Source organism: Chiloscyllium punctatum, chromosome 16, assembly GCF_047496795.1.
Source record: "Chiloscyllium punctatum isolate Juve2018m chromosome 16, sChiPun1.3, whole genome shotgun sequence".
In the NCBI taxonomy this organism is placed as follows: domain Eukaryota; kingdom Metazoa; phylum Chordata; class Chondrichthyes; order Orectolobiformes; family Hemiscylliidae; genus Chiloscyllium; species Chiloscyllium punctatum.
Window position 1 is genome coordinate 5,693,997 of NC_092754.1, and position 10,646 is coordinate 5,704,642.

At 43.3% G+C, this 10,646-nt stretch overlaps 1 protein-coding gene across 25 annotated transcripts in view; it reads right to left on the reverse strand.

The window, feature by feature from the left end:
- Positions 1-8,520, reverse strand: part of kif1b (kinesin family member 1B) — a 218,619-nt gene extending 210,099 nt beyond the window's left edge. For all 25 annotated transcript variants that reach the window (XM_072586092.1, XM_072586091.1, XM_072586095.1 and 22 more), the window contains exons 1-2: positions 8,125-8,520; positions 6,642-6,789 (exon numbers count right to left, since the gene is read on the reverse strand). In XM_072586092.1, the coding sequence (XP_072442193.1) occupies positions 6,642-6,747 (106 nt within the window). In that variant the 5' untranslated portion in view covers positions 6,748-6,789; positions 8,125-8,520. The remainder of the gene's footprint in view (positions 1-6,641; positions 6,790-8,124) is intronic.
- Between the last annotated feature and the right edge of the window lie 2,126 nt (positions 8,521-10,646).

Consider the following 10,646-nt stretch of genomic DNA (forward strand, 5'->3'; position numbering starts at 1 on the left):
AAATCATGAGGGGCATGGAGAGGGTAAATAGACAAAGTATTTTCCCTGGAGTGGGGGAGTCCAGAACTAGAGGGCTTAGGTTTAGGGTGAGAGGGGCAAGATATAAAATAGACTTAAGGGGCAACTTTTTCACACAGTGGGTGGTGTGTGTATGGAATGAGCTGCCAGAGGAAGTGGTGGAGGCTGGTACAATTGCAACATTTAAAAGGCATCAGGATAGATACATGAATAGGAAGGGTTTGGAGGGATATGGGCCAGTTGCTGGCAGGTGGGACTGGATTGGGGTGGGATCTCTGGTTGGCGTTGATGAATTGGACCAAAAGGTCTGCTCCCATGCTGTACATCTCTAGAAGACAATCTAGACATAGGAGCAGAAGTAAGGCCATTTGGCCCATCGAGTCCACTCCGCCATTCAATCATGGCTGATGGGCATTTCAACCCCACTTACCCGCATTCTCCCCGTAGCCCTTAATTCCTTGTGACATCAAGAATTTATCAATCTCTGCCTTGAAGACATTTAGCGTCCCCGCCTCTACTGCACTCTGTGGCAATGAATTCCACAGGCCCACCACTCTCTGGCTGAAGAAATGTCTCCGCATTTCTGTTCTGAATTTACCCCCTCTAATTCTAAGGCTGTGTCCACGGGTCCTAGTCTCCTCGCCTAACAGAAACAATTTCCTAGTGTCCACCCTCTCCAAGCCATGTATTATCTTGTAAGTTTCTATTAGATCTCCCCTTAATCTTCTAAACTCCAATGAATACAATCCCAGGATCCTCAGCCGTTCCTCATATGTTAGACCTCCCATTCCAGGCATCATCCGTGTGAATCTCTGCTGGACACGCTCCAGTGCCAGTATGTCCTTCCTGAGGTGTGGGGACCAAAACTGGACATAGTACTCCAAATGGGGCCTAACCAAGCTTTATAAAGTCTCAGTAGCACAACGGTGCTTTTATATTCCAACCCTCTTGAGATAATTGACAACATTGCATTCGCTTTCTTAATCACGGACTCAACCTGCATGTCTACCTTTAGAGAATCCTCAACTAGCACTCCCAGATCCTTCTGTAGTTGGCTTTACGAATTTTCTCACCATTTAGAAAGTAGTCCACGCTTCTATTCTTTTTTCCAAAGTGCAAGACCTTGCATTTGCTCACATTGAATTCCATCAGCCATTTCCTGGACAACTCTCCCAAACTGTCTCGATCCTTCTGCAGCCTCCCCACTTCCTCAGTACTACCTGCCTGTCCACCTAACTTTGTATCATCGGCAAACTTCGCCAGAATGCCCCCAGTCCCTTCATCCAGATCATTAATATATAATTAGATTAGATTAGATTAGACTACTTACAGTGTGGAAACAGGCCCTTCAGCCCAACAAGTCCACACCGACCCGCCGAAGTGCAACCCACCCATACCCCTACCTTTACCCCTTACCTAACACTATGGGCAATTTAGCATTCACAATTCACCTGACCTGCACATCTTTGGACTGTGGGAGGAAACCGGAGCACCCGGAGGAAACCCACGCAGACACGGGGAGAACGTGCAAACTCCACACAGTCAGTTGCCTGAGACGGGAATTGAACCCGGGTCTCTGGTGCTGTGAGACAGCAGTGCTAACCACTGTGCCACCGTGCTGCCCAATAATGTGAACAGCTGCGGCCCCAACACTGAACCCTGCGGACACCACTTGTCACCGGCTCCCATTCCGAAAAAGAACCTTTTATCCCAACTCTCTGCCTTCTGTTAGACAGCCAATCCTCAATCCATACCAGTAGCTCACCTCGAACACCATGGGCCCTCACCTTGCTCAGCAGCCTCCCGTGTGGCACCTTATCAAAGGCCTTTTGGAAATCTAGGAGACCACATCCACTGGGTTTCCCCGGTCTAACCTACTTGTCACCTCTTCAAAGAACTCCAACAGGTTTGTCAGGCACGACCTCCCCTTACTAAATCCATGTTGACTTGTTCTAATCCGACCCTGCTCTTCCAAGAATTTAGAATCCTCATCCTCTATGACTCTAAGTGCCTTTCAATGGGAAGTTCCTGGACAGCCATCATCTGCGCCAGCCAATTGTCCTTCCCCACTCTCCAAGCCTATTGCTAACCTCAGCCAACATCTCTTTGCTCAAGAGATCATCACCCAATCTAGAACCTTCTACTCAACACAACTTTGTGCCAGCTCAGCAAATGGTGCATTATTAGGATCTGAGAACATTATGTGAATGAAAATTAATGCAGTTATGAGGTGTAGCCACCAGACCAGTTACTGTGCATCGCAATGTACAAAATATAGGATCAGTACCATTCTGAGTCAATAATTAGCAGATCTCTCTTTCTGTCAAATGCATCATCTTGAAACCTTTTATATATTATCAATAAAATTATATCAAAAGCTTTGATTTGTTCAGAGAATATAACATAATCAATTGTTCTATGATTCAAATGCTTTCAGTTTCTCTTTATAATACTTAGCACCCAAAAAACCAAATGATGTTTATTTTTGGATAAATTGCAATACAGCAAATTTGTTCAAGGAAATGACACTTAGCGAAAGGTTGGACAATATTTGTAACTAGTGTCATGATCCCAGCTAATGTTATTACTGACAAGTCAAATCCCAGACTGAAATCTGACTTGTTGGATCATATTTTGTTTAATTTTAATATCAATAAGGTGGTCTCTCACTGAAACATAAACACACAATGCTGCAGATTTCTTCTCAACAGCAAAATAAACATCTAATAAGCAAAATAAATGAGCAAATTGAAGATTTTGTAAAGCACAGTGAAATATAATCCATGAATTTTGAAATTTTAGAAATCAAAATATAATCCAAAACCATTAACGTCTCAGTGGGTTTTACCTTGCATTGACTTCAGTCTAGAGAATCTGACAGTTTGTCCCTGGAGCTATGACACACCTCAGCTTAAACATACTCAGTTTCAATTAACCTCTTCAGAGTTTTATCTAAACATTTCTGGTCTGGAACAACCACAATCTACTTACTCTAATGTAATCTATATTAACAAACCCATTTTCTCCATTTCCCAGGAGCAACTTCACACAGGACAGTTTCTACCCCAGAACAAAAGTAAAACTCAACAAGTCTGTCTCTATAAGCGATGCACAATTCCCCCTAAACTTATAAAGTTCTGAAATTTCTAACTGAAATTTTGAGGTACAATTGTTTATCTTACAAGGTCAAAATCCTCCTATAGTAAATAAAAACCCATTAATTCTGAATGCTGACCCTTATAAACTACTTAAAACTGAATTCACCATGCCTACAGAAATACTCAATTATATTTCCTTCAGACACAAAAATCTACATGTCACTACTTCAAGATCCCAAAATCCAAACTTAGCAGAAATTATATTAAAATCAGATATAAATCTCAGTTTACATCACACCAAGTTATTTTAGAGTTAAGGGGGAGCCAGTGGATGGGGTTTACTTGAACTTTCAGAAGGCTTTTAGTAAGGCGTCATATAAGAGATTAGTACGCAAAATTAAAGTGTATGGGCCTGGGAGAGTGCACTGACATGGATTCAGAATTGGTTGACAATCAGGAAATTAAGAGTAGGAAGGAATCTCTCTCTTTATCAAGTGGCAGGTAGTAACTCGTGGGGTACCACAGACATCAGTGATTGAATCCCAGCTATTTACAAATGCATTAGAGGTTTAGATGAAGAAATTAAGTGTGCTATCTCCAAATTTGCAGATTACACAGAGCTGGTTGATAGAGCGAGCTGTGAGGAGGATAGAGATGTTTCAGTGTAATTTTGATAAGTTGGGTAAGTGGGTAAATGCATGGCAAATGAATTACAATGTGGAAAAATGTCAGGTTTCCAGTTTGTCTGCAACAGAAATGCAGATTATTATCTAAATGATTAACATCTTTGGCAGTGGGTGGGGTACAAGACCACGTTTGTCCTTGTCCAGTAGTTGAGTGTGGATCGATCCAGACTCTACTCACTTCACATGAATGAGAGAGGATTGCATAGAAACCTATAAACGTCTAGATGGACTGGACAGAGTAAATGCAGGAATGATGTTCCTGATGACCAGAGCGCCCAGAACCAGGGGTAACAGTCCAAGGATACAGGGTTGGCCATTTAGGACTAAGATCAGGTGAACCTCACAGTGGTGAACCTCATCCAAGGAAAGCAGTTGAGGCCAACATATTGCATGTTTCCAAGGAGGAGTTAGGTATAGCCCTTAGTGCAAAAGAAATCAAAGGTTATGGGGAGAAAGCAGCAACAAGGTAGTGAATTGGATAATCAGCTGTGATTATACTGAATCGCAGAGCAGCCTCAGAGGGCTACATGGCCTACTCCTACTTGCTGTGTTTCTATATTTTCATCAGCCGATCTGACAGCTCAATGTGAGGTTTCCTCAGTTGGAGTGTTTGCTAATCCCTATTAATTAACCTGCTTCAACATATTTGGACCTCTCTGCCGTAATACATTTTTGGACCAGAGACCTATCCTTCATTAACTTAAGGTCATCCAAAAGGTCACTGCTGCCCATACCCAAGCTCACACCAGGATCTGGCTAAACTATGAGCTTTGTGACCATAGCGAGGCCGCCGCCATCATCACCACCTAATTTTGAAAAAAAGAGACGGCCAGCCTTGCTTTTGAATCCATCATGTCTACATTCCTTGCTGCTGACCTACAACCTTTGGCATCTCAGCACTGATGTGTTGAGCATCACTGAAATTATTCACTCCACCAGCAGCAGCCATGCCTTCAGCCAGCCAGGCACTAAAGCCTCTCCTAATTCCTCCAAGAACACTAAGCAATCTTTTTGGCTCCATCCCTAACATCTCCTTAGGTTACTCTATCATATGCTGTTTTATCATGCTGCTAATGAATCATTGTGCAACATTTTAGGATGTTAAAGTTGCCTTATAAATGCAATTGTTGCTTATAGCGTGATTAACTACTTGCTCACAGCTATACATTTTGAAATTGAAAATATATGCAAATCAATTTACTATTAAAATGAACTTTCAAATTTATCATCAAAAATTATCAAGCTGGTAAACTCCAGTCCACATTACAAGAAGCAAGCAAAACTACAAATTGCACTTAACATAATTCATAAAAAAAAATTTACCTTGCAGTATATCAAGACACTTCAGCAGAGAAAAAAAACAAATAAGATCTAATCTTACAATTCTTACATTGCAGGTTATACTGTATGGAAACCCAAAATAGAAATTGAATTAAAACAGAACACAAAAATAAATTATTTAAAAATGTTATCAACAAAACATGCAAAGTTCTGTCTAGTACACCTGATCTACCCCAACAATGCATCATGTGCTGATTATTTGCACCAGTCTGCACCATATGCAGTCAAATCTGACCATGTGTGCAGACTGGGCTGTATGCCAAGATGCCATCTTTTCATTCTGCACTTGTGACAATGATTCCCCTATATAAATAATACAAACGTACTTTGCCACATGTGGGTTTTTAAAAAGTTGCCACTTTGGACAAAACTTTTATTGATGTTTGATCCAATCCATGGGGGCTGGGCGAAAAAAATAAAATCGAAAAGACGGAACAGAATGAAAACAGCAAAACTAGACTTCAAGCATCATCTCCTCCCCCAAAACTTCACCAGAAGACCAGTCAGCTTAAAGCACACTTAGAATCTAAAATGAAACCAATCGAAGCATCAATACTCAACATTGAACACAAAAAACATTATCGAAGTTTTCGAACAGCAAACGACTAAAAAACCAATATGCAGCTTGAAAATCTCGGCTAAGCCAGACTGTAGATGCAATCTTGCCCCGTCAAAATACAGTTTCAACATTAACTATATATATCTAAATGGCACAAAGAAAAATAAACATCTTTACAAAGCATATTTTCCTATGTGTTAAATACTAGCCAGTTTTAAAACATTGCCACCATAAAGCAAGAGAATGTGCACTATTTGTAAACAAACATGTGAAATACAGAAACAAACTATTTTCTGGCTACAGCTTAAAATATAATTGAATGAAAACAAATTTCAATGACCAGAAGTACAAATTTGTAAAGATATATAAAACTTATTTTTGCTTAACTACAACATACATATTCTTCTATTTTAAACAGTTGACAAAATAGAAATGAACCCTTGGCAGGCAACTCTGGGGTTTACCAAATACTTCAACACCTTAACTTGTTTCAACACCTCAGACAAATTACGTTTCAATTTCTGGCAGTTTTGTATGGTATTTTAAGTATCAAAAGTACAAAGTAATTATTAAAGTCTGTGAGATTGGGGCAACTTCACTTTTTTACAGATGTGCATGGATGCTAAAATATCTCAAAAGGACGTTTTACAAAAATCATAGGATACATTCTGAACAAAAAATATATCAGCCCTTTTCTGCAACAGGATTGGTACGACAATATTTTTACAAAAAAAAGGTGGCAAGTGTTTTGCTGCCTCTGTATATTAAATCAAGATAATGCCTTGCGAAATCTGTGTAGCAATAGAAATCTGCAGTGATGTACAGAGAGACTGACGCAGTGGTGGTTAAGTGCAGGGAGAGGAGATGATGAGGTGGGGGGGGGGGGGGGGGGGGGGGTGCTGCCTTTGGTACAAGCATCTAAATGCTGGTTTTACTTACTGGTGGAGCTGCCCTGCATCTGAATGATGCATTTAGAATCCTTGCCACTCTCTCTGGAGTTGAAGGGTCTAACCCGCACAGCGACTTTGACAGATGCTCCAGACATCTTGCTCCTTGTGTTGCTCTCTCACTTTACAGCAAATAGTCCCTGTATCAAAGATCATAAGGAGAGTTTAATTCACAAAAGCTCTCCTTTACACACACACAGCCACACTCCCAAAACAGGGGGAAGCGGGGTTGCTGCGCAGCCACTCTGCTGTTTTGCTGACTTTACCAGTTGTTCCATCTCTAACATGGCTGCCAGCTCAGGAGCTGCAGTCTGTCTCGTGGATATTCAGAAATGATTTCCAAGGGGAATGAAAATAAAACAAGACTAAACCTTCACAAACCCATATCCTTCTTAAACGCAAGTACAGGCAGATCATGTAGACAACATTCAATATTCCCTCCGTCAGATTTTTTTAAAACAATGCTGTATTGCAAACACGTAATACCAACTGGCTATCTGGAGGGTTGGGGGGGGGGGGTAGGTTTATAAAAAAATAAAATGCATTCGCCCATCATCTGCAATGAGACAAAACAAATCATATATATCTCTGACAGCCTCCTAATGCATGACAAGAAAACAAAAAATGGCTAGATTCAAGCTACAAAGGAAATACATTCAATACATACAGGGGTATAAAACTTCAGCTTTTGAAGTTTTTGAAATAAAAACAAAAAGGTAAAATTTAACTTCAGGATGGATCCAGGCAGCTAACAAGTCAGATTCTGGTGGGTGACCTGGTTGAGTGGGGAACAGTTGCTCCTGGGTGGAAGGAAGGGGTGCAAAGTGCATTCCCACAGTGAAACAGTGATGGGTGCAAAGAAACTGGGAAACATATGAGGAAGGAAGAGGGGTTTTTGGAATGGGGGCAGGGGAGATGAATGGTGTTAGGGGCATTTACATTGTAGATGACGTGGACGTCAGGGTAGAGTTGAATGGCATGGGATGGGGGTGAGGAGGCTGGATGGTGTGGGTGGGGGTTGGTGAAAGATAGATAGTTGTGGGGGGGGGGTCGAGAGGCAGATGGTGTGGGGGGGGTCGAGAGGCAGATGGCGTGGGGGGTGGTCGAGAGGCAGATGGCGTGGGGGGGTGGTGGGGGGGCGTGGGGGGGTGGTGGGGGGGGCGAGAGGTGGATGATGTGGGGGGGGGGGGCGAGAGGCAGATGGTATGGGGGGGGTAAGGGAAATGGTATGAATGTTGGATGGTCTTGGGGTTGGAGAAGGAATTGTCGAGTATAGGAGTGGAGGTGCTAGAGGGTAGGTGGAGATGGGGGTACAGGAAGGTGGATGAGGATAGGCGGGAGGTGGATGACCTGGATGGGGGTTAGGGGGTAGCTGGATGATGGGAGTCGGGGGGGGGGGGGGGGTGAAGAGTGGGAGAGGGAAGCGATAGCTGATGTGGGCCCTCCAAACAGCCCGAGCTGGATCAAACACTTACCCTGCTGAGGAAGCAGGCGGCTGGGCGGACAGTCGGTCGGAGTGCAGACGGCTGAGATGCGGGAGGGACAGAGAGTGCGAGTGAGTGAGCGCCTGGATACAATGTTACCGCTGCCTGCGCGGGGATACAATTGTAACCAATCTCTCCCAACTCATAGCCAGCGCCAGCCGCGCCCGCCGCTACTTTGTATCGACTTCATCCCCGAGGATACACTGCGTCTCAGGAGCCCTGGCTACTGCAGCAAATTCCGCCCTTCGCAAATAAAGACAACCATCAAAAAGTCCTGAAGCGTTGCCCCTTTCGACCTTTCCCCCCTCTTTCTAAAAAAAAACAGCAGCAGCAGCTACCCCGCGGGAGGAGCAAAGTGCCAACACCAACCCCACACACACAGCATTACATCACCACCTATGATTGACAGCAGGTTAGCCCTATCGGAATGTCAGCGGCCGCTCCACCCTATAGGCTCAGCCAATAGGGACATTCGTAAGGCGGGGCCAGAGCTCGCCAATGACGTAACGATGCGGTTTCAGGCGGCTCTAGGGAAGGGCTGCAGTGCCCCCTGGCCCCCGGAGGTCGAACAGCAGCAGAGAGCCGCCTTGCTTCAGCGAGGGCGGGGTGATGGGGAGAAGGTGTAGCTGTCCAATATCTGAGAAAGGCCAAATCCTTAGGAGAAAGGAAGGAGAAACAGGGGCAGACAAAGCAAGAAGAAGTCAAACCTAAAACCAAAATCAAAAATAAAAACCGAAAGAACTGCGGATGCTGTAAATCAGAAACAGAAATGGTCAGAAAAGCTCAGCAGGTCTGTGGAGAGAAATCAAAGTTAACGTTTCTGAGGAATGTTAACAGCTTTCTGAAGTTCACTGGACCCAAAACATTACGCTGATTTAACTCCACAGATGCTGCCAGACCTGCTGAGCTTTCCCGGCAATTTCTGTTTTTGTTTCTAAAACTCTACAAACTTGAAAAGCTCAAGATTTATCAATATTCTTGTAATATTGCACTGCCAACTTATTATTTATTAGTCATTGTGGATGCCCAAGCAAAATGATTGGACATGCATGAGTTCATTCAGCAAACACAGGGAAGGTGGTAGAAAATCTGTGCACATCTTTTGCAATATACAGACTCCCGGAAGTGTTGGTCGCAGATAACGATCATCATTTACCAGCAGGGAATTTTGAGTATTTCCTAAAATAGAATGGTATTCATCATTTAAGGACAGCTCCATACCATCCATCATCCAATGGGCTGGCAGATTAAGTAGTTCAAACTTTGAAGGGAACCTTAAAGATAAAGCCTATTGCTTCACCAGATACCAAACTGCTCCAGTTCTCATGGAACTGCAGGGATAGCTCCAGGCCGCTTGCGAATGGGATAAGACCTCACACCAAGTTAAATCTAATCTTCCCAGATCTTGGAGCATCAGGAACATCAATGCTGGACACAAGGCTCCGCTCAGTGTTAAAAACAGTTTACATCAGGGGATGAAGTTTGTTGGAGGAACCACAGGAATGGCCCTGCATGAATAAAAGGTATGGTTGACATGAAGTCAGGTCCCAGTGATATATAAATTTCAGGTAGGAGTGATGGTCCTGAGCATTCCTGATAGATCACCACCAATGCCTCCACAATCTTCTCAGCGAGCTCCTTCAGAACTCTGGGCTGAGTCCATCTGGTCCAGGTGATTTATCCACCTTTAGACCTTTCAGCTTCCCAGTACCTTCTCCTTAATGATGGCCATTGCTTTCAACTCTGACCCCTGGCTCTCTTGAAGTTCTGCTATGCTGCTGGTGTCTTCCACTGTGAAAACTGATGTAAAGTACCTATTCAGTTCCTCCATTTGTTTGTTCCCCAGTACTACTTCTCCGGCCTCATTTTCCAATGGTCCAAAAACCACTCTTACTTATCAGTTTTCTTTTTAAAAATCCTCTTGTAATCTTCTTTTATATTACTAGTTAGCTTACTCTTGTATTTCATCTTTTCCACCACTATTTTTTTTTAGTTATCCTCTGCTGGTTTTTAAAGTCTCTGGCTTCCCGCTAACCTTCACTACAATGAATGCTTTTTCGCTACCCCTAATTTCCTTTCTCAGCCATGGTCATTTCATCTGCCCTTTGGTATGTTCCTTCTTCCCTGGGGTGAATTTCTGCTGTGCCTCCCAAATTATCATCAGGGATTCCCTCCATTGCTGATCCTCTGCCTTCCCTGCTGGGCTCCCCTTTCCAATCAGTGGGGAAGTAAGGGCTGAAGATGCTGGAGATCAGAGTCAAAGAGTGTAGTGCTGGAAAAGCACAGCCAGTCAGGCAGCATCCGAGGAGGAGGAGAGTCAACGTTTCGAGCATAAGCTCTTCATCCGGAAGAGCATTCCTCCATCAACTCCTCCACCATGCTTTTGTAGTTACCCTCACTCGACTGTAATATTGTTACATCTGATTCCAGCTTTTCCCTCTCAAACTGCAGGGTGAATTCTGATTTGATTTAATTTATTGTCATCTGTATCTAAGTATAATGAAAAGCTTTAT